Source organism: Sorex fumeus, unplaced genomic scaffold (assembly GCF_029834395.1).
Source record: "Sorex fumeus unplaced genomic scaffold, SorFum_2.1 ptg000061l, whole genome shotgun sequence".
NCBI classification, from domain to species: Eukaryota; Metazoa; Chordata; class Mammalia; order Eulipotyphla; family Soricidae; genus Sorex; species Sorex fumeus.
The window spans coordinates 8,920,991-8,945,620 of record NW_026606118.1 but is presented as its reverse complement, the minus strand read 5'-3'; the positions used below and the strand labels follow the sequence as shown (position 1 = coordinate 8,945,620).

The following is a 24,630-nucleotide window of genomic DNA, read 5'->3' as shown; positions in this document are numbered from 1 at the left end:
GATTGGGTTTCAGTCGTATAGTGTTTGAACACCCATCCCTCCACCAGTTTCATTTCCCAGGCAGAATTAGTGCTCCCAGCCGTGTCCTCCTCCATCCCCCAGTCTGCCTCTAAGGCAGTCACACACCCCCCCCCCAATCTGTGCCTGTTTTTGATGATCAGACTTAATGAAATTTGGAGGCTTGAGAGAAATGATTAGTTGGAAACATTAATTTGCCTTTGAAATGTATTTACTCTATATTCATCTGAGTATATGGCTGTTTCTTTAGTTGATGCACTTAAAATTTTTTTAATGACAGATTAGTTTTTATACTTGGAAGTGTTTTACAAATCTAAATCCCTTTGCACTCATTTTCTTGACTAAAGCTTACAGCCACTTAGGCATTTTTGTCTTTTTATGTATATGTGACATGTAATTTATTTGAAAGTTGAAGTGAAACATTTGAAATCTGGAGCTTCAGACATCATACAGCGGGCTAGGGGTTTGCCTGGCATGTCACCCACCTCGGTCTGATTCCCAACATCTCATGGTCCCTGGAGTACCACCAGGAGTGATTCGTGAGTGCAGAGTCAGGAGCACCCCCTGAGCATCACTGGGTATACCCCCCCCCTCCAAATTTTTTTAAATGTTACTTTTAATGTTGCTTTGTTATCGGCATGTAAATGTTATAAGTAAAAATTTATAAGTGCACGTATGTTAAGTATGAATTTACAAAATACAGATTATTTGTAGTTTTCACAAAAATGCTACTTGGTGAAGAAATTAGGATATAAAACCTGCATGGAGATAGCAAGTGAAATGTTGGGTTTTTTTCCTTCTGGTATTTTCATTTGAAGAGCCAAGAGTTTTCCTTCCTTTAGACTTGATTTATGATGTCAACGCTTTCTATTCAGATGTTCTTTATAAGATGATGGGCAATTATATAGGTGGTTGGGTTTTTTCTTGATTTTGTTTTTTTTTCGGCCACATCAGGAAGTGCTCAGGGCCTTTCACTGGGCTTTCTGCTCAGGGGACCGTACGTGGTACAAGGGAGCAAACCTGCTTTCACTCAGCTGCATATAAGTCAAGCTCTCTTATTCCCTGTTCTCTCTCTCTGCCTCATATGACTAACTGTTTAACACATTTGTATTATGACTTTTTTTTTAACTTTCTGCATACAATTTGCATAGTCTATAACTATGCTTGTTTTTTACTATTGCTATTTTTGGGTTTTTGGACCACACCTGGTGGTACTCAGGGTTGCTCCTAACTCTGCACTCCCAGATACTTGTGCTCAGGGACCATATGGGATGCCTGGGGTCAAACCCAGGTCAGTTGGTGTGCCAGGCAAGTGCCCTATCCGCTTTCCTATGGCTCAGGCCCAACTCCACTGATTTCTAATTCCTAAATAGTTGTTGGCTTTTTGTTTTGTTTTTGTTTTGGAGCCACAGCCAGAGGTGTTCAGGGGTTACTTCTGGCTCTGCACTCAGGAGTCACTCCTGGTGGTGCTTGTGAGCCCAGGTGGGATGTTGGGATCGAACTCAGGTTGCCTGCACGCAATTCTCTCTCCAGCTTGTCTGTATCATCAGAAGCATAGTTTGATTCAGTGGAAACATTGAATTTGAGAGTATTTTTTATATGCCTCAGAACCAAATTAATCACTACCACAGATTGAAACATCTTTTCTGTTAGATTTTCTACCAAAGTAGTGATCTTTTCTCTCTTTTCTAAAAACATACTTACTTCAACAAAACCTTAAAAGAATGATCAGAAAATAAATCAGTAAGTGCCAGTTTGTGATTATTGTGTGATTTTTGAACCTATATAAATGAGAAAATTAAAATAATGAAATAAAATGCCTATTCTCAGTTATGTCCATATTTTTAACTCTGGGATCTAAAGTATATTACATTTTATTTTATACTTGGATCTCATTGGGATTATAATCGTGTCTCACCTGTCATTAATGAAACTTTAAAGCAATTCTATGTTAATATATTTTGGAATTTACACAGAATAGTAAGGCCTCTATATGTACATTTCTCCCCTGCACTTTATATGAACACTGGTTTACACAGTGGTTCATGATTTTGTACAGGCATTCACTTTTCCAACACTAATCCGTATACTGTTACATCTCGTCCCTCCACCATTGTCTCCAGTTGACCCCAGCCATCACTTAAATCTTCCCTGTAGTAGGCCCTCAGTAGTTTGTTTTATATTGCTTGCTATCAGTAATTTGCCAACAGAGTGATCAAAAAATATTTCCTTAGAAGAAAATCAGTGTAAATTGTTGTATGTTACCGTGGAGACATTGAGTGCTTGTATGAGAGATTACTAAGATGTTACAGGTGAAGCTTTCTGTGCCTGTGTTTTTTTAATCGAGATTGGTTGTCTTCTACGCCGACATCCCGTCCAATCTGGTGTGCTACTCCTGGTTTATCAGTGTGGTAGAGTTTGAGAGGTCATGCAGCCGCTAATGGGGTGGTACAGCTGGAGTTGAATTTTTAATTGCTTTGCAGTTTTGGGCTTTCGTAAGTACAGGGAGGTGGGGGAGGTAGCCCATCCTGACTCCTTGACACGGTGGAGATTTCAGTCACAAAATGAAATTTTATCCGACTTTAAGGCAGGTTAATTTCTTGGTGGGGTTTATCAGAAGAGAATGAAGTTGGGTAACATCGATCAGGTCCTTTCTCCTCGCCACCAGGAGCTTAGGTTCACTGAGTAACATCATCTCAGTGCCCCAGAAGCACTCCCATTTCCTCCGTATTCATCTTGAACTTCTCTCTGCTCTGCTCCCCCTATCTGTTAATCACTCATCTCTCCTAATCAGACCCTGTGACTTGTTAAGTCAAGATATTTCAGAGGATTCTGGATTTTGTATTTGAAAGTGAAATACTGCTTTTCTCTTTCCTTTATGTCCTTTGCAGTTTGTTTTAGAACAATGTCCCTTTTGTATAGACACAGGAAGACAGTTAATACTATACTCTTGTTACTTGAGAGTTAATTAACTCCGAATAATATTTACTCCTGGGCATCTGTCGTGTTTGCCCAGTTTAAGCCTCAGTTGCCCTTAGTTCCCAGCATCGAAAAGGAAGGTCCTGACGAAGGGACTTGGATGGACACGCTTGTGCGCTATCCTGGCAATGAAAAGGGATAGGCCAAGGGCCATAAAACTTAGAAAAAGTTAAGAACACGGTCATGGACAAAATCTGCCATGACCCAGAAAGAAGTAACTGGGTAAGACCCTGCTGGGGTTAGGAAGGACTAATATGGCCTGAGAATTGTAGTCTGTGAGACATTGTGAGATGTCCAGGGACAACCACCCTTTAAGTTTAATATATCTCTTACTGTATCCATACAGAATGACTAGACATATTATTAAGAAGTAAATTTAAGATGACTGTTTAAATGAATACCGGCTAAGGAAAGGATAATACACCTCTGATGGGATTCTGCCCTTGGGTATCTCCTAGCAGGATGAGATACTGCCCTAGAAGAGCCTCCCCGGAAGGAAGGGCTTTACATATGTTTATTGTGCTGTCTGACCTAGGTGTGCTACCCCCAGCCTTTGATGTCGCTCTGAAACACCGGAATGGGAGACAGTGTAAGAGTGGAATCGGGCAGTTGGTGAGACTGGAAGAGGGCAGAGTGAGACTGGGCCAGGCACCTGGGGAGAATGGGATAAACGGCGACTGATGACCAACCAGCCCGGCGGCCCTGTTCCCTCCTTCATGTCTCCATTGGCAGCGGCTGGTCGGGGTAGGGGGGCCGGTCCCTGGCCACTGAATGCATGTGTCAAACGCCCACACTTTTTGAACACACGCAGAATATGGAGTCTGTTCGGGAGATGGCGGCAATTTTAGTGTGTGAGCAAGCAGCTGCTAGGACTCTGGGTCAGCACGGGGTGACCCTCCTCCCCCCTCCGGGTGCCCTGGATGTCTCAACCATGCTCAGGTGGCAGGGGTGTGTGTGTGGGGGGGGAGTTCTATAGCTTATTTCTTTGGAGATTTATTTGAGTCAAACTGAAATTCTAAAACCAGTCTGATACTAGAAAATAGAAAAGTTAGAATCAAGTGAAATTTAATTACAAATCACAGTATTTTGATAGTTTAGTGCTGTATTTCTCACCCTTTTCTGACCATGGTCCCCATCCTGTTTCTTCTGTTGTCCTTCTGTCATTTCCTTCCTGTTTCCTCCTGCTGCCCCAAGCCCCCATTTTTGTAGCTTGAAGCCGCTTGGTGTATCCTGGCCCCCATGGCTCCTGGTTGAGAAAGACTGCTTTAGTGTAGTATGCTGCATGTCTGCTAACATGCACACATCAAGTCCAGTGGCAAACTCTCAGTGCTCGGAGTAGGCCCTAGTATGAAGAGGATCATGGCCCCTTACTCCCCCCCCCCCCCCCCCCCCGCCCATCTTCCCAATGAAAGGGAGCAGACAGTTGCTAAAAATATACACTGTTGAGTTGGCTGTGAAACTTCATGCTAAACAGAGGAACCTGTCCTAGTGACTGAATCATCGTAGAATGGACTTAAGTAGCTGAGCAGATGCTTTAAAATATTGTGGTGGGATGCAGCAGTTTTGTACATCAGGGCCACACGCTTTAACACCATTCTAGTCATGGTATGGAACTGCAGTGGACTCTTGACAAGACAGGGGAAAGAAGCGTTGGCTGGAGAGAGCTTGCTTGGTGGATTGGAGCTCCTGCTTTGCACGCGGGAGGCACCTCACCGAGCCAGCAGAGACAGAGCATCCCCTGAGCAATCACCTGATGTAGCCCCCAAACTAAAAATGTGTGCGTGTGTGTGTAGATTGCCTACCAAAGAGATATGTTTAAATTCTAATAATGGCTTACCCTGTTGAGTCACATTAGTGTACAGCTGGAAATAATACTCTTTCTATTTGGTAAATGAGAAAAGTGAGGTTCAAAGTTTAGCCGTTTGTAAAATAAGTTGGACTTCAAATGCAGTTCTTCCTCTGTAAAGTGCCTTGTATGTGTATACTTTTAATTCATTAACAGTTACCTTTACTAGATGCCAAGGATGCAGGTGGAGAAAAGGAAAATTTCCCAACAAAAAGACTGGACTTCTGTCCTTACAGCTGCTTTTCCTTTGGCAAAAGAGGGAAAGAGCAGTTTTCAGATGGGCTGCCTCCTAAGACATTTTGGGAAATCAGCTTCTGATTATTGTGTGATTTTCTTGTAAGCACTGCAGAATGTGACATTTTGCACCTGGTGAATACAGAGACTTTCTAAAGCTGAGCATTGGGAATCCAGGCCATGAATATGTTCCGGTTCCTGGGAATGTGACCAAGGTGGCTGTTTTATTTAATGTTGTAGTGAGGGTAAGATCCTGTTAACCTCTGTGCTCCTGGTGCCCAGCTGCCACACCTTACCGTACTAAGTCTCAGCCTGACAAAGGTCTGCAGGGCTCTGACTGGGCCGGTCCTCGTTGTGTCCTTCCCTAGGTGGGTGCCTCAGTCTAGCAGCTCTGACTGCTGGGAACCTCTTTTTTTTTTTTTTAATTCAAACACACTAACTGAATACTAAAGTACTGAATACTTTTATCTCTTGTCCTTCTTTGTGAGAGTCCTTTTGAAAGACTTGACTAATTGTCAGTGTAGAGTTTTGTTCTGAAGGCTGCGGAGGTGAATGCCTGTATAAGCAAACAGCAAAGTGGGGTCTGCCCTGGGTCGGCTGGGTGGGGAAAGGGAGATTCCGCCTTCTAGGAATGTGTGATCTGCAGGTACAGGTAGAGCTCACTGAGGAAACACAGAACCCAGATGCAGCTGGAAAGGTAAATGGGAGACCAGGTAGGGCCTTTGTAGAAACAGGCTTCTGTGCTGAGCGGGAAGTCCCTGACCTTTTTGAGAAGGATGACGGGGATGGCGGGGAGCTTCGCGCTGCCCCTAGAGCTGTCTCGTGCTCTCCTGGGAACCGTGCATTGTTGGGGATCTAGCACCGACATTCACAAGGGGGCGACCCGCTCAGATGTAATACTTGAAGAGACAGACACAGCACACCCATTGAAGGTGTTCTCCAGGTAACAGGAGAAGGTGTTTTCCGTGGGGTGGTTGGAGGAGGAAAGGAAGACGGGACGCACTGGGAGAAAGCCTGTGGATCCCAAGCAGGCTGGGTGAGAAGTGGGCTGGCCCCACTGGGCTCCCTGCCGCTTCACCTGTAGGCTGCTGGTTGGAACTGTGCTAGTGTGTTAATCAGGGTGCTAGTCATTGTGATAATTAGTCTGTAGCCTGATTCCCCCCTCTTGGGTCCCGGGTTGGTTTTGGTTTGGTTTGGGGGCCCTTCATCCCGCGACCCCCTGCAGCACTCAGGGACCAACTCATCTCATCCAAACAGACAAGGCCGCGTGCCCAGCAGGAGCCTTAACTCTTGGACGGTCTCATTCGGAACTCGTTGCTTCCTCTTTTAAGGAGTATTATTATCCTTTGTGTGTTAGGAGAAACTTCAAGATAATCATTACTAAATATTCTGACTTCTAAAAAGATACACTAGGTATCATAAACCATACTTGACCAGTTTAAAGTCTAAAGTGCTTTTTAAATATATTTGTACTTGCATTTGTTCTTCCCAACTCCCTCAGCCACAGGCCTGTTACTAGATCTGCCTTTCTAGGCATTTCCTATACACGCAATCACATTAATATGTGGTGGTTTTTTTATATGACTTCAAACAATATGTTTTCAAGGTATGTTGATGTTGACTGTTGAAGTGCTATATTAGGGTTTTCATGGTTAGCATCGTGAATGGATATTTTGTGTATCCATCTGTCAGTTGATATTTGAGGGGCTTCTGATATTTTTAGGAAATTTTCATGAGCGCTGTAATGGCAGTTCATTGTACAAATTAAGTCAACAGACATACTCAGCTCTCTCGGAGTATGTCTGTCTGAGTGGAATAGCCCTTAGATAATATATCCCTGGGAATGGAATTTCTGGGTTTGTGGGACAAGGTTTTATTTCTGGAGGAACTGCCAGACTTTCCCAAAGCTGCTGCATTATTTTACATTCCCACTAGCAATGCATAAGGTCTCGAGTTTCTTCCCATCCGTGCTAATTATACTCCTTTATTATATAAGCAAGCCAGTGTGAAGTAGTAACTTCTTGTAGTTTCGATGTGAATTTCCCTGATACTGAGCATTGTGAATCTCCCTCTCCCTCTCCCCCAACCTCCTTCCCTTACCCCCCATCTCTCTCTCCCCCCACCCCAAACACACACACTTTTTTGTTGTTGTTGGTTTCCTTGTGGGGCCACTCCTGGCTGTGCTAGGGCACTATTCCAGCTCAGTGCCTGGGTTGCTCTGGCAGTTCTAGGGTTCAGGGGTTCCATGCAGTGCTGGGGACTGAACCCCGGGCAGGTACCCACTGTCCCCTCGAGCCATCTCTCGGGCTAGAACTTGGCCTTTTCAAAGAAAGTGGCATTCTAATTGCTTTAAGAATTTAAAAATGGATTTGGGGGATGATTTTATGTACTTGCTTGGAAAGAGTTTTGCTGCATTGAAAATTTGTTCTTCTTTTTTCATCAGTTATATTCGCTGAATGACTACAAACCACCCATTTCTAAAGCTAAAATGACCCAGATTACTAAGGCTGCCATCAAAGCTATTAAGGTGAGTACAAATTTCACTTCTAGATTTTCAAAATAAAATGCTAAATTAGTATTTTGGAGGTGGGGTAATTTTTCAAGATTGTAGTTTTTTTCTCTCAATTGAAGTCACTATATTCATGAAGACAAATGAACATTTTTCATCTATGAACTCGGCTTAGGGACAGTAATACTTAATATTTCAACAGTAATACTTAATATTTCAATAAACTCCATAAACTTCATGAAGTATTCCAGGCAAGTGAGATTCTAGATAGATTTAAGTTGTGGAGTATGTTTAACATTTATTTCCACACTTTATAGAATGAGTAAAATTTTATTATTTCCCCCTATTACAGATTTGAAAATAGGACAGTGTGAAAAATCATTGGGCCTCATTGTATGTAGGACTTAGGAGTGGTAGGAAGAGGACACAGGCCCTCAGCCGTGCCTGCTCGGTACAGTAGCTCTCATGGTGGGTCCAGGTCCATTCCCATCGGTGGTCAGGGGCTGCTTCTAGGTCTGTACTCCAGAGTGGTCCCCAGTGGACTCAGGGGACCAATCAGTCATGGTGTGTGGGATTAGAAGCAGCGTCGGCAGGATTCCAAGCACTGGCCCCTGTGTGTCTCTATATGGTGCTTTGTGTGCTTCTGAAATCTAATGAGGTTGGATCCTCACTAGATGAGCACAAAATTTCGCATGCAATACAGATTTTTAGCTCTTTGACTCTTTTTTTTTGGGGGGGGGGGTTCACACCAGTGGTGCACAGGGGTTCCTCCTGCCTCTGCATTCAGGAATTACCCCTGGCAGTGCTCAGGGTTATGGGATGCCCAGGGTTATGGGTTGCCGGGGATCCAACCCAGGTCAGCCGCGTGCAAGGCAAATGCCCTCCCTGCTGTACTTTAGCTCAGCCCAGCTTTTCTATTCTTAACCATAGAGATCTCCAAGAAGTTCCTGCCCCCAAGGCTAAGGTGCTTGCTTATAGTAGGGCTGTTGGACCAAGACTGAGGACATGCTTGCTTCTGATCAAATAGCTGGTTACGCCATCTTCTATTTGATTGAACATGTTCCTATTTACAGAGACTTGCCACTTGGGAGAAAATTTGGATAATGAGTTGATTTTGCAGTGTTTTAATCGCCACAGTTTTGTTTTCAGAATTGTGCTTAATAATTTACAAATTGACTCAATATAGCGTTGTAGCCTTGGGCTTTCTTATCTGTTCTGTCTTTTGTGATCCCAAGAGGGTGTAAACGGGCATATTACTTTTTTCTTGAAATTTGGTTCTCATCTGTGACTTCGTACTGAAGAAGTGGAGGGGGCACACATGGCTGCCGTGGCAGGGCGGAGGGCGTGGGCGGGGGGGGGCGGGCAGGTGCTGGGCTGCCCGACCCGGGCACCTGCTTGGGAAGGCACACTCACCCTCGGCCCCCGCAGGCTGGCTTTGAAAGTAGATGTCTCTCTCTCTTTCTTTGTTCCCCTTTTTCTTTTTGGGTCACACCTCTAGATGCTCAGGGGTTACTCTTGGCTCTGCACTCAGGAATTACTCCTGGTGGTGCTCGGGGGACCATATGAGATGCTGGGAATCGAACCCGGGTCGTTCCGGGCAAATGCCCTACCCGCTATACTATCACTCCAGCCCCTGAAAGTAGATGTCTCTAGAGGTAAAGGTGTTAACATCATTTTCATTTTTCAGAAGCTGAGTCTAAGAAGAGTAATTTACAGTAAATGATAAACAGAGGCTCTTCGCCCTCTGTTACTGTTGTAACATTTTTGTCTGTTTTGGGGTCACATCCTGCTGGGATTGGGGGTGACTTCTGGCTCTGCTCTCAGGGATCATGCTGAAGGGGGCTGGAGGAGTCTTATGGGGATGCAACCCAGGGGGCCTGGGTGCCAGGCAAGCACCTTACAAGCTGTGCAGGCCCTCAGCAGGACCCCTGTGTTTGTTTACCTTTTAATTTCAACAGATGTTGCAAAATGCTTTGTGTTCTAATCTTCCATTTGCCAGCTTTTAACATTTCACTACATTTGCTTTATTTATGTGATCAGATAGCACTCCCTGAGCCCAATGATGGGAGGTTTATAGTTCAAGATAACACTCAGTCTCTAAATAGTTGGATCTCCTAAGTAGGATAAAGGTATTTTTCAGTCAGATGCATGAAGTGTCCCTTTGGTGTAATCTAATGTATTCCCTTTCCCCTGGCCTCTTGTCTCAATACTGACTTTGATAGCTGTTCAGGCATCTGAGGTTTGACAGGCCCCACGCACAATTGCACATTGTTGACTGGTGCTGTCACTTAGCACAAATCAATAAAACTTTGCATCACTGAGATTGCTAAGTGTTCAGACCAAAGGTGGTGTGGTGCCAACGTGATTTTTGTATATTCGTAGCACAAATTGAGATTTTAAGTGCCTTTAAAATTAGATTTAAATGATACTGTTTCAGATGGAGGGCAAGTTAATTGGTATTTTATCAGTATTTGGAGAGAGAATTCTCTTGATGGGTGATTGTTAGTCATTGCACACTCTCAACAGATCTCTTGGACAACCCATGGGGAAGTAAATTAATAGACCTGGAGCTATGATTTTGTAAGCAACTTTATTCTGATTCACTTACGATCAAAGCAAGAACTGTACATAAAGGTTTTTTTCCCCCAGATAATTCAGTGAAACTCACTCTCATGGATTATGTAGGATTTTGTGTGTTTGGACCGAAAGTTTTGATTGCGTGGGGTGGTGGGGTCGGTATGGGGAGATGCGGAGCCATGCCCCGCCCTGCTTCCTGGGTCCACTGCACGCCAGGCAAGCATCCGAAGGCCTGCCTGCTCTGTAGCCTTCTCCATCGAGCTTACCCGGCCCAGCTCCTGTGAAAGTGTCTAATAATGCTTGATCCATTTAAGGTTTTCCCTTAAGCAACATTATCTGTTTAGTAAATTGTTAATTTATAATAAGGAGATTTTAATGAAGCTTAAATTATTGTAGATTTAAAGTTGAGCAGTAAGGAATAAAGAGATTTTCTTTTGATTTTTATAAATACTGAATCCATGCTACAGTTCAGTTGATTTGGGGGAGGGGGTGTATCTTCTGTGGGGATGTTTCTTAAAAGCATAGTCTGTAAAAACAATTATAGATAAAAGCACAATTCAAGTTCTTTAAAGAAACAGAAATATGCTATGTGATTATAATTGAGTTATTAGGGTATTTGAGATATTTGTGATTAATAGTAAATGCAAATTTTAGATGACTTAAATTTCCATTTCATACATTTTTACGTTTTATCGTTCTAGTGTATTCTGTTAAATCTATAAAGTTTTTCATAAGTGACAGTATCACACAATTTTTATCTTACTTATTTGGGGGTGACTCCTGTCAGTGCACGGGGGCTTGTTCCTGATTCTCAGCTCAGGAGAGACCTTGCCTCTTCTCAGAGCTCCGTGTGGTGTCAGGGCATTCAGCTACTGTGCTTGCGTGCCAGCCAGATCAGGGCCTTCCTCCTGTGCTGTTCTCCCTTTGGCCCTGTAACCGATTATTAATCTATGTACTCTGTTGATTCTTTTGTGTGAACTGCGGGATAGAAGTGCCTAAACAGAATCAGGCTTACTGTTCTTCTTCAGAAAAGTATTCCTCAGTCATCTCCCCAACCCCTCCTTTCTTGAGGGAAACAAAGTACCCACCCAGTTGCACCTGTGGGTACTACCATCCCTCTTATCACTCCAGCGCCCCCTGGGGGAGGTACTGCTGTACCCCACTCTGGAGGCGCCAGAACAGTAAACAGCTCTGTATTTTACTGTGTATACCTGCCTTTCCATTTTCTAGGAGAACCCGAGAAGATGATGTTGAGAATAACACCTTTGCATAGTTTTCTAATGCTGTTTGTTGACTGTTGTTTGATTTTTTTCTAGTATTATGATATTTTTAAAAAATTAACAAATGGGGCTGGAGTGATAGTACTGCGAGTAGGGCGTTTGCCTTGCATGTGGCTAACCTGGGTTCAACCTCCGGCATCCCATATGGCCCCCCGAGCACTGCCAGGAGTAGTTTCTGAGTGCAGAGCCAGGAGTAACTCTGTGAGCTTTGCAGGGTGTGACCTGCCCTCCCCCGCCCCCCTCGCCCCCAAGATTAACATTTTGCTCTGTTTTGCAATACTGCCAGTGATTCTTGCAAACACCGTTTGGCAACCCAGTCCCCTACCAGGGTGTACGTTTCCCACCACCACTGTCTTAAGTTCATGCCCCCTCCAGGGCCCACCCACCTTGGTAAGCTCGGGTTTTTGGTGATCCGTTCATAGGTTTATTCTTTGGATCCCTTTACCGTGTTTCCGTATACCCCACATCTGAGAGAGATCATTCTGAGTCTGCCCCTCTCCTGACTGACTTCACGCGCCCTGATACTTGTACGTCCAGCCACGTGGCCACGTTGCATGATTCATCTTATTCCAGAGCGGAGTACTAGTCCATTGTGTGTACATTTATACCAGTTTCTGTATTCAGTCAGCTGTTCTTCAACTACTCCACTTTAACCGATAAAGTGATGCTGTATGAAATCTGCTTTTCTTTCCATGGAGAGAGGAAGCACCTATCTGCCAGTGGGTTGCCACGAGTACTTTGCTCTATTAGAGCAGCATAGCACTTTCAGAAAGACTGATATATTTCTTTTGCATCTGTGTTCAGGCGTATATTTTGGACATCCAATTCATATACCTTGAAGAATCCCCTTACTAATTAAATATCATAGCTAGTTGTTTATGAAGGTGAATGACATGAATGTTTGCCTCAAGATTTATGATTTAAAATGGTTGAGTCTTTGAGACATTAAATGTAATCTAATTAAACACATCATACTTTATTTTCTTCTCTTTCAGTTTTATAAACATGTGGTACAGAGCGTAGAAAAATTCATTCAGAAAGTAAGTATATACTTTTCATATATATTATGTCCTTGTGTTTTTGTCTTTTAAATCGGATACCTCTCTCCTTGTATAGTTTTGGTGTGTTGTTAAAAGTGATTCTATTTATTTAAGAAATGAAATGCATTTGGGGTAAATCAGAAGCTTTTCTTAATTTACTTTGCCATAGTGATCATCTGTTCCTTGGGGGAAATGCTACCAGTGAAATTTTTTTCTTCTTATTTTCTGGGCCACACCTTGCGGTACTCAGGGATTAGTTACTCCTGGCTTTGCATTCAGAAATTACTCCTGGCAGTGGTCTGGAGACCACATGGGGTACCAAGGATAGAACTTGGCTGACTGCGTGCAAGGCAAATGCCCTACCTGCTGTACTGTCGTTCCATTCCTGCCAATGTGACTTTGATAGCACAGCGGGTAGGGCGTCTGCCTTGCACGCAGCCAACATGGCCGACCCAAGTTCGATTCCTCCGCCCCTCTTGGAGAGCCCGGCAAGCTACCGAGAGTATTCGATATGCCAGACACAGTAACAACAAAGTCTCCAGTGGAGACGTTACTGGGCCCGCTCGAGCAAATCGACGATCAACGGGAGGGCCTTTACCTTTACCTTTAATAAAAAAATTAAAAAAAAACTCTACAGCTCAGTTTCATTTTCTTCAGCTGCATTGTATTTCATTGTGTGTCTATACCACAATTTCTTTAATATGATTGATTTTTAATGAGATTTTTTAGCAGACATAGTTAGAGTCGGGTTAGCATTCATGCTTTGGAAGTACAGTCAGTGCACTGCACCACCACCAAAATGCCCCGAACTGTCCCTTTGTGACTCTAGTCCACTTGTTCATTCAACCCTCAACCCCACTCTGTGGTGGTCAGTTCCATAGTGACTGATCATGGTCACGGGCATGTTGCCATTCTGGCCTGTCTTTTCCCGTGTTTTGTGCCTCCTTACCACAGATGAGTTAGAGAATCTGGTGTTTGCCCTTCTCCCTTTGGCTGACTTTGCTGAACATGGAGTTCTCCAGCTCCTTCCCAAATGCAGCGGTTTTCAAGATTGCATCTTTTCTTACTTTGGGGGGCAGGTGCGGGGTGGGCTGTTTTGTTCCACACCCAGCAGTGCTCAGGACTTTTTCCTCACTCTTTCCCCACGGGTCACTCCGGGTGGTTCTTGTGGGACCATACGCTGTGCTTAGGACCAAACCAGGACTAGCCTTATGCAAGGTATCTCCTGTGCGACGTCTGCAGCTCAGTTTCATTTTCTACAGCGGTGTTGTATTCCATTGAGTGTCCAAAACGAAGCTTCTTTAATGTGATTGGTTTTAAATGAGGTTATAAATGTATTGCATGTATTGCTTTTTGTGGCTTCTCCCCTCCCCCCAGCACCCTCCCATACACCTACACACCCCTGGAGATGCTCAGGGCTTATTCTTGGCTCTGCATTCAGGAGTCACTCCTGGTGGTGCTCATGGGACCATCTGGGATTTCGGAGATCAACCCCCCTGCAGGGTTTTGGGGTTGTTTTACATTTAGATTTGTTGATTTGTATCGCATGGACTTCAGCAGTGGTATGCAGCTGACTGCAAGAAACGGTCCCGGTGAGGGTTAAGTTATGGTGAAAATCCATCACTTGCGGCTTTATTCACCACATCGTCTTAGACTGGAGAGAGATTTTTGTTTTTTGAATCAAGTTTCAGAACTCTGAAATCCAGGGATGCTGCAGGCCTCCGAGCTATGTCCTTCACTTTTTATAGCCCACAACTTTTTTTTTCCTTTTTTTTTTTTTTTTTTTTTTTTGCTTTTTGGGTCACACCCGGCGATGCACAGGAGTTACTCCTGGTTCATGCACCCGGGAATTGCTCCTGGCGGTGCTCAGGGGACCATATGGGATGCTGGGAATCGAACCTAGGTCGGCTGCGTGCAAGGCAAACGCCCTACCCGCTGTGCTGTCTCTCCAGCCCCCTAGCCCACAACTTTTTATAGCCTTTATAGACATTTTTGCCTGCCTTTTAAAGCTGAGTACTTAGGAGAAACTCTCCTTTCAGAACTGTAGGCTAAAAGGCTGCTTTCCCAGCTTCTTCCCTGCCTCTGACTCTCCTCCAAGATCGCATGAGTTTGTCATGTTGTAAGGACTTTAATGTTTGTCTTTCCAGAATTATCAGAGGGAGATGAAATTGCAAACAACTATCTAGTGTATCGGTGATTTGTTTCATTATTACCAGGGTTTGAGATGACTTGGATCATGGTTTTTTGATCCCATTTTGGAGATGCGTGCCCTCTTGGTGCTGCAGTTTGTGGCAGAACTTCTTTCGTAGGCTGAATGTTTTAAGGCTTAATGTTTACAAAAGGATTTAGTCATTGTCTGTAATCGACTTGAGCTTCGTACTCGGCATGTGTGTGTGCCTAGAGAAAAGCGGAGGTGTGAGGCTTCCAAGGACCATGGCTCCGAGTCCAGTCCGCAGGGGCTGGGAGGCTGCAGGCCCCGGATTTGGCTTGCTAGTGTTGCTCGAGGCACCTGCCTGGGCTGCAGCTTCTCTGTTGCTGGGGGCTGCGGAGCGTGCAGGTCCTGGTGGTGCTCAGGACACCGTGCTCACTGGTGCTCACGCCAGGCTGGGTCTGCTGCAGGCTGGTGAGCACTTCACTCTGCAGACTGTCTCCAGCCCTCGTTGCTGCCATAGTCACACTAGTTTGCCTGGGAGAAGGATGTGGCGATGGAGATGAAATTACTGAGACTGGTGTTCTGAGTTGGGGTTATTCCAAGAAGCACTCACGCAGCGCGCCACGAGCTCCCTTGCATTCACGTGTGCCCTGCCTCCTGAGTCTTTAACGCCTGAGGCGTTGCTTCAGAATTTGTGTATAGGAATTACATGTTAAAAATAAAGATTCCGTTTCTTTAAGTGGGGATTTCTGTCCAGGATGCCTTTGGGTTGTGTGTGTGTGTGTTGCAGGGGTGTGTTTTGAGCCATGCATTACACATTGTTGTGCTCAGGGGCTACTCTCAGCTCAGTGCTTAGGGATCACTGTGTTGGTTCTTAGGGGACCAGGTGGTGCCTGGGATTGACCCTGGGTCTCCCTGTGTGCCCAGCGTGTGTGAGCAATTGCTCACGCTCTGTCCTCTCCAGAGCTCTTTTTTTCCTCCTTTTTGGTGGTTCGGGAGGCGCCACATCGGGCAGAGCCCTGGGGCTTCTCTGGTTTGGGACTCGGAGTCATTGCAGTGCCCAGGATTGACTGGGGCCTCCACATACGTGTGTGCACTCAGCCCTGCAGCCGTCTCCCTGGCAGGAACACAGGCTTGTTAAAGGTATTTCAGAGTCCTCGGAACACCTTCTGTGAGATCATTGCAAAGTGAATCTTTCAAAAATTGACCGTTTTGTCCTATGAGGACAAATCAGATTTAGCAGTAGGTTCATGTAGTGGTAAATTAAGTTGTATGTGTGTATTTTTAATTAAACCTTTTATTTGGGGACAGTTGTGGATCATCACATGTCATCAGTGATAGATTATAATAATACCGAGAATTTATTTGCTCTTTACCTCGTTTTCCCAGTAGCATCTCCACAACTCAAGTAGTTATTCCTGTAGTCTGCTTCCCTTATTCAAATATTACGAGTCTCACATGCACGTATTGTGTGTGTGTGTGTGTGTGTGTGTGTCTAGTTTGTGCAGTTCAGCCCGTGTATTAATTCATGCAGCCAGCACTATAATTACAGTGCAGAGCAGTTTGATCATCACAAGGAATTTTTAAAAATATAGCCACACTCAGCTTTCTGCCTCCATAGCCCCTGGTTCCTGGCAGTTACTGTCTGTTCTGACTTTATAATTTTTCCCTTTGAAGTATGTTACTCAACTGTAATCTCATGGTAGCTGTATTTGACTTATTTTATCTAATATAGCCTTGATAATCCATGCAGATTTGTCAAGTAGTTTCCTCGTTTACTCTGGCAAATAGTTTCCTCCCCATCCTTTTCTCTGTTTCTTCTTTCTTTCCTTCCCTTTCTCCCTCTTCCAGAATGACTACCACATTTTGCTCCTGCCAGCACAGTCTTGTCACCATCTGGTGTAAACTGGCGTCTTTTTGGTGCTTCTCCCCCACCCCCATTTTAGCAGTTGGTATTGGTGATAATCTCATTGTGGATTTCTTCTGCTTTTCCCTGATGGCTACTGATGGTGAATTTACTTTTTACATGTTTACTTGCCATCTTTAGTGAAATGAAATTTTTTTCATGTCTTTGGTCTATTTCCTAATGGGATATATTATTTTTTTGTCACTGAATTTTGAGAATGGAGGGCAGCAGGGGGCTGGGCCACAGCCCTCCTCCGGTGGTTAGGACTTCCTCCTGCCTCCATGCTCAGGGAATTTTTGGTAATTCTTAGTGCATGTTGTGGATGTAAGTCCCATTATCAGATTGCTTTGCAGATGTAATTCTCCCCAGGTCTAAGTCTGATGCAGTTCCACATTGTGTATTAACATACACTCCCATTAGTGGGGGGAACATTTGTTGCCTTTCTTCATACTGTTGAATAGTGGTTGAAGGGGATTTGAAGTCCACTCACCCGTGATTCTTGAGGTGCTTGCGTTTGTTGGCTTTGTCTTCAGGAACCCAGTTACAAAGCCACTGGAAGATTTTTTATAGTAGGAAGTTTTCAGACCGAAGGAAGTTCATTTGCCTTTCTTAAGTATCTATTTAGATCAGAGACATAGGGCAGTTTTGAAGTGTTACTTCCTAGTGGTTGACTAGTAACTTGGGAGTATATGCATCTGGAACACGATGAATTATTCCATCTAGGGCCGGGGGAGAGCATGGGTAAGGGACTACTTCCTTCCGTGTGGCTGGATCTCTGGCACCACAGACGATGCCCTGAACATACTGTGCTAGGTTAAATGCAGAGGTAAAACCCAGCTCTTCAAAAATATCTAGCATTTAGTCAGCACCTTTTTGCCACATGAAGTCTTTTTACTTCTTTGCTTAAGTACCACAAACAAATCTGTCCAGTAGGTTCAGAATAGGATTGAATATTATCACACCAAGCGATTTATTTTGATGCGATCTGGCCCGATCTGTTTTAGACAAGCTACATTGTCTGTATTGTGGGTGGTGATGCTTAGGTACTTCAAGATTCAAAGAGAATTTCACGTTAGGCTCTAACCTTGGCCTGTAGATGTAGGCCTCATATATAGGTCTTCATTAATTTATAGACATAGGTGTCATTTGTAGGCCTTAATTTTGGGCTTTTTTGCCTCTGATTGCCTTCTTTGGATTTTTCTACCGCGTTCTGATTGACAGCAGAGAATCATTTGTGGCTTATTTATGATTCATTTTTTTGCGTAACAAATGTTTACTCAGTGACTAATATACCGGCAGACCATTTGGGAGTGCAATAATGAATCTTTCTGGTTTTCCAGAAACTGATAGTTCTGTGCAAGTATGTAGGTGGCCAGTTCTCCCGGCCCCCTTCCTGCAGAAGAAGCCCAGGTCTCCTGCAGGCTCGGTATGTTTAGGCTCCTGCCCGTGGGTGTCTCCAGAGGAGTGATGGAGTCTCTGTTGAAAACTTCCTTTCTTCTTTGGCAGTCTTGGTCCCCTGAGCACATTCAGTGCTCAATAAACTTTTCTAAATGTGCATGGGAAGCTTCCATCATTGAAAGTATTGTAAATCACAGAATCTAAATTTTTATAAAGCTTAAAAAACCTCAAAGGTTGGAAAAAGTTAAGTTAGTAAGGTATTAAGGGTTTTTTTTTTTTTTAAGCCTCAGTTTAAAAACAGAGAAAACTCTCAATTAAGGAGCCTCACTGATGCAGCTGGTAGGGTGTTTGCCTTGCATGGGCCAACCTGGGTTCTGTCCCCAGGAGCCCATATGGGGGTGTGTCCTCACCCCCCAAAAAAAGATTTTTAAAGTTTGGGACTGAAGAAGTAATACAGTGGACAGGTTGCTTGCCTTTCATGTGGCTAACCTGGGCTCAGTTCTCAGCACATCCCCTGAACCCCTCTAGGATCCACCCCTGAGCAGAGCCAGGAATAAGCTCTGAGCGGCATGGTATGGCCTGCCCCCTCTCCATCAGCCCCCCTGTCCCCAGCTTTAAAGGTTTTTTTTTTTTTTTTAAATCACAAGTACACTTTACTGAGAGCCATTGATAGGGTACAGAATTTGGGTCCTGGAAAAACATCATTTGAAAGGAAAAATATTTTAGATTTCACTGTTAAAGAAAACACACTTAAGCTTTAGGCTTGTCCATTATAGGATCAAACGGAACAGCATTTGATCCTCTTCCAGCGCTGCACTAGGGTCTGGGTCTTGGCGTGGAGATCCTGGGTGCATGAGAGGTGCTGATTGCATTCCTCAGGGTCTCCGCTCCATCTGACCCTGTGAGTTGAGGTGACCACATGGGGTCAAGGATTTTCCTTAATCCACTCCTCTCCTCCCCTCTTGAAGGAACTGGGGGTTTGTACATCAGGGATGCTTGCCCTTCTGACATCTCCATGGAAGATGAGTATCACATCTCCAGCCGTTAACCCTTCCCAGAGGGCCACGCCCAGGATCACTCCTGGCGGTGCCATCCTGTGCAATGCGCAAGTGCCAAGGATTGAACCCCGTGTGCAGGGCGCGGGGCGGGTGCCTGCCTGCTCAGCTGTCTCTGCCTGTGTTCTTCCTCTTTTTGTTTGTTTTGGTTTTAGGCCACACCCTGTGATCCTCCGGCCTCACTCCTGGCTCTTTGCTCAGGAATTACTCCTGGCAGGCTCAGGGAACCGTGTGGGATGCCAGGGATGGAACCCGGGGCTGCTTCATGTAAGGCAAGCACCCTCCGTACTGTCCTAACACTCTGGCCTCCCGGCTTGCCTTCTGCCTGTAGACGACAGGTGTCGACAGGGAATGTCATGACACTTCAGTATTAGTAGAACTAAGAGAAAGTTGAATAACATTCTACATTTGTATTTTTCTCTCTAGTGTCTAGCTAGTAACTTAGCCAAGTGTGCCAAATATTAGGTTACTTAAAATATTGTGCATGTGGAGCCAGGTTGCTTCTTTTTTTTCTTCTTTAGTAGCTTCCCCCTCTTCCCCAAAACCCCCACAACAAACCTGAATTTCTGCTATCACGATTTGTCTTCTGAATTGGAAAAGTTTTACTGTAAATTCAGAACGGGGCTATTCTTTCCAATGGCTGCCATGGGGCTGAGAGATAGTGCGAGGGTATGTGTCTTATCTTGCCCGGAGTTGACTGCGGTCGAATCCCTAGCACCAGCGTAGTCTCTGAGCCCGCCTGGAGTCAGAGTGAACGCAGAACCAGGTGTAGTGTTGAGCATCACCCTCACGTCCTCGAACTGCATTCACTTCCAGTACTGGCCTTTCAATAGTCATTTAATTCAATTTTTGAATTTTTATTTATTTGTTCTTAGCTTTTTGGGTCATACCTGGCAGTGCTCAGGAGCTACTCTGGTGGTGCTCGAGGACCATTATGGGGTGCCAGGGATCGAACCTGGGTCAGCTTGCCTGCAAGGCAAAAATGTCCAACCCACTGTGCTCTTGCTCCAGCCCCTCAATATTAATTTTTAAAGTTGTGCCAGCTACTTAATTCTGGTCAACCTTACTCTCAAGATAATAATTTACATGAAATAATCTATGATGCATTTAATTATTTTCTGTTTCTGGTATGTCAGTCAATTAAGTAATCATTGTTTGTAATGTGGGGGACAGGTAATTTTCAACAAAGTCGGCACCAGAAGTTTTCTTTTCTGAGGTACATTGTTTGCCATACTAGGTACATACTTTGAATGTGCTGCTGTCACAGGAAAACATAAACAGAAAGGTGAATATGCCTGACTTTCTTGAAACATGAGGAAAAAGCTAATTCCAACACTTAGAAGCAGTAGTAGCTTTCATCAGTAGATTTTGAACCTGCACCAAACCTAAAACTTCATGCCTGAACACCAAGAACTCTGCCCTTTTAGGAAGTTCTTCAAGTACATAGTAGCCATAATCTTGGTAGTAGACAGTTTACCTCCTTTTCTTGACTTAATAAAGATCTTAGTAAAAGAATTTGAAGGAACAGATTCTTTTTCACCATTAATTCAAGTTTCCAAGAGATTTTCAGGAATGCAGTTTTGATTTCATGCCATAAATGACGGCCAGGAAATTTCTATAGATAAAATTCTCACATACTCACCCATGGAAATTGAACCTGCTTGGTAGCCATTCTTTTGTTCCGTTTCATTTCCATTTGATTTGGGCGCTTGGCCTGGCAGTTGCCAGTGCAGTGTGTGGGCACCTTCGGGGTGCTCAGGGAACGGAGCGGGCTCCGTGCAAATCATGCTCTCTGACCCTGGAATTCAGTTTTCGTCAAAAAGTGATGGGAAACAGATTTCTATGCTTTGGATATCGATTTCAAATCAGGAATAGGAAGCATAATGGTCAAAGGGCTCTTGGTTGCTCTCGTTTCCGCAGGCTCGGAAAGGGCTGATGAGATTTGACACCTCTTGGCTGGGGAAAGGGAGAAGGAATTTCAAAAGCAGAGTTCTGAAAACCGCTTTTATAGGGTAGATTCTGGAATTTTAATTGTTCTGTCTTATCCTTTGTATAACTAATACGATAAAGTGTATTTAGAATATTGTGATAGGAAGTTTGTTCGTTATTTTAGAAACCCTATGTCTCACGATGGAGACGTTACTGGGCCCGCTCGAGCAAATCGATGAACAACGGGAGGACCGTGACCGCGAATGTTAATGTTCATTGACCATGTATTTTCTAGAGCTCTTCCTCAATTTGCTGCTGCTTCCCATAAAGGCTTTACAAAATCATTAAATTGTTTTCTTTCTTTTTCTCTAAAAATCGTTACACTTGCTTATTTTTTTTTCTTTAAGCTCAAAAAAATTATGAGTTATGTAGTACTCCTTTGGAAGTAGGAGAATGTCGGTCGAACCGTCTACAGTGTCCAGACACTGTGTGTGGGGCTGGAGAAGCAGGGCTCAGCACTGCCCCAGATTCTGGAAAGCCATTCTGGGGGACAGTCTGAGTGTTGACTCCTTCCACACCAGTAGGCCTTGTGATGTCTTTATGTATCAAGAATTTTACACTCTCATTTCCTTCCCTTCCTGTTCTTTTATTTTTTATCAGTGTAAACCAGAATACAAGGTACCTGGACTTTATGTCATTGACTCCATTGTACGACAATCGCGGCATCAGTTTGGCCAAGAAAAGGATGTCTTTGCACCCAGATTTAGTAATAACATCATTAGCACTTTCCAGAATCTATATCGTTGCCCCGGGGATGACAAGGTATGTTGCTGTAATTTACAAGCATTGACACATTGTCTCTAGGTCTCAGTGGATTCTTTTGATGGTCTCAATTGGTGGATTTTTGTTACTGTTTATGCTGACTTTTTCCAGATTTGACTGTGTAGTACATATTCTGAGTTTTTCCAGATTTGACTATGAAGTGCATATTACCCATGTTTAGGCGAAAAGGATAGAATTTGAACTTGCTACTTTTTTGGTTTTTTGAGGAGTTGATGTGAAACTGGCTATAAAAGAAGTTTTGGAATAAAAGTTTATATTTACTTACGCAAGTACCTTACCTGCTATATTATCACTCTGGCCAAAAGTTTATATTTGTTTACATACACAGCCAATTCAGGATTTTAATTATTTATCTTGAGCTGATATTCAGTGTCTGAAAAACGGATTTACAAATCACTAAATAGAAAAATCATCACATGTCAAGTCTTTTGTTTTGCTAAGGTTATTTAACAGTTGTAGAAACCACATAAATTGGTGTTCCCAATCTGAATTTTATGCTGTTCTTCTACATACAAAAAAGAAAATGTGGCAAAAGATTTTTAAGTGTATATGCTTTGACATGTGAAAATTCACTGCCACTTTGGAAGCTTAGGTATTCTTTCCTGATGGGTTGGCAAATGACTCTCTAATGGGCGCAGAAGGTCCCGGTGCATTTGAGACTGGAGAGAAAGTACAGTGGAAAAGGCAACGGCTTTGCTTATGGCCAACCTGGATTTAGTCCCAGACACCCGGTGTAGTCTGTCCCCTGCCACCACCACCGCCTGGATTGGTTCCTGAGCACAGAGCCAAGAGTAAACCCTGAGTCTTTCCAGGTTGGGGCCCCCCGTCCCCCAAAGTCACCATGGTGTGGATGAAAAAATATGCTTTTGAGGGGTTGAGTGGTCCTGCTGTTTGTAAGGCACTTGCCTTGCACGTGGCCGCTCCGGGCTCGGTCTCTGCACTCCCTGGGCACCGCTGGGTGTGGGCCAGAAGCCTAGGGGAGAAATGGTTTTTGATTTACCTGTATCTTTTACTTTATCTCAAGTACGAAAGAAAGCTTTTTTTTTTTTAACCTGGGGATGCTTGGTGCTGGTGTTGACTGAGGATTGAACCTGCGTCAGATGCATCCTGAGTAAGAATTTATCAGCGACTGAGAATGTCCTCAATATTGTGAATTACGTTATAGAGTTCGGAAATACTGAGGAAGTAAGTCAGTAATGTCCAGTGTTCAAGTTTACATAAATGCACGGTATAAGAGAGAAGACAGGCAACAGTCTAATTAAGTAGAATTTCACAGTTTTATAGAATTTCCCATGAAGTCTCCATCTAAACAATCTCATAGGGAATTCACTATTATAGTGGTGGTGTCAAGAGTTCTATGCAGTCTGCTCAACGTCGGGAGTGGCTAAAGCTCCCACTTGCTGGGGCAGATGTCAGGTGTGTTCAGGGCTTGGCTTGGATTCTGGTTTTCCGAGCATTGGAAATATGGCTCCGGGCCCCAGTCCTGGGGGACACCCCCTCTGGACATAGCAGCACAGCGCAGAGGGCCAGCTCTGGCGGGGGGACCCGGGAGCCTTCTGCTGTGAGATCCCTTTGGTAAGGGGGAAGTTGAGGTTTCTTTGTTTATTGGCACAGTTGGCCTTGGACCAAGGATAAACGCAGAGATTACGTAGACATGTATCTAGATAGCAGCTCTGCTTGCCTCTGCGTGTTTCCTTTCATTTTGCTTTTTGTTTTTGGGTCACACCCGGTGATGCTCAGGGATTATGCACCTGCCTCTCCACCGGGAAATTACTCCTGGTGGGCACAGGACCCACATGGGATACTGGGGATCAAACCTGGGTTGGCTGTATGCAAGGTACGCTCTCTACCCACTGTTAAAACAATTGACACCGCTCCAGCTCCGGTTTATTTTTTTTACAGAGTAGGAAAGACCAGATGGGAAGTAAAGTGAAGATTTATTGATTTTAAAGTATGGTTTATCAGTTTGGAAACTGAAAAATCATACGTTTACATTGCCATTCTTCAGTGGGAAGGAGGAGGGAAAAAAAGTGAAAAGAGAAGATAGCAGAGATAGATGTTCAGATTCTGTCAGTTTAGAAGTTCTGTGCTCTCTGCTTACAGAAGCCTAGAGGTAGCCCAGCAGACATGTGCATGTTTGCAATCAGAGCCCTCCCTCAGGTTCTATCCCAGGCACCCCATGGGTCTCTGAGCACTGCCTGGCGTGGCCTCTTAAACATAAAAAAAGATGCTCAGAAAATAAACTTTAAATTCTCGCACAAGGAATAACCAATCTGTAGATAATTTTATTTACTTGTAATTTTGTTTTGGGGGCCGTTCTCAGCAGTGTTCAGGTGTTATTCCTAGTTCTGCACTCAGGAGCTACTCCTGGCAGTGCTCAGGGGACCATAGTGGATGCTGGGGATCAAATCCAGGTCGGCCACATGCAAGGCAAGAGCCCTACCTGCGGTACAGTCTCCTGGCCCCTATGGATAATCTCAAAATACAAAACCACAGACTTTGCCTAGAGTCTCTTATTTACTTAAAATACAGGTGAAGGTAAAATGGAGCTGAGTATGGCTTCACTGCTGGCAGGGCCCTCAGGTGAGAGTCACGTGGATACAGATCAAACTAGCTTCCGCTATTCTTCCATATCTGTCAAAAGCACAGCGGTAGGGCGTTTGCCTTGCACGCAGCCAACACGGCCGACCCGAGTTCAATTCCTCCGCCCCTCTCGGAGAGCCCGGCAAGCTACCGAGAGTATCTCGCCTGCACGGCAGAGCCTGGCAAGCTCCCCGTGACGTATTGGATATGCCAGACACAGTAACAACAAAGTCTCCAATGGAGACGTTACTGGGCCCGCCCGCTCGAGCAAATCGACGATC

At 44.3% G+C, this 24,630-nt stretch overlaps 1 protein-coding gene across 8 annotated transcripts in view; it reads left to right on the top strand.

Annotated features, from left to right (window-relative positions):
- Positions 1-24,630, top strand: part of SCAF8 (SR-related CTD associated factor 8) — a 183,206-nt gene that overhangs the window by 31,539 nt on the left and 127,037 nt on the right. For all 8 annotated transcript variants that reach the window (XM_056126377.1, XM_056126378.1, XM_056126383.1 and 5 more), the window contains 3 exons: positions 7,521-7,604; positions 12,439-12,483; positions 21,584-21,745. In XM_056126377.1, the coding sequence (XP_055982352.1) occupies positions 7,521-7,604; positions 12,439-12,483; positions 21,584-21,745 (291 nt within the window). The remainder of the gene's footprint in view (positions 1-7,520; positions 7,605-12,438; positions 12,484-21,583; positions 21,746-24,630) is intronic.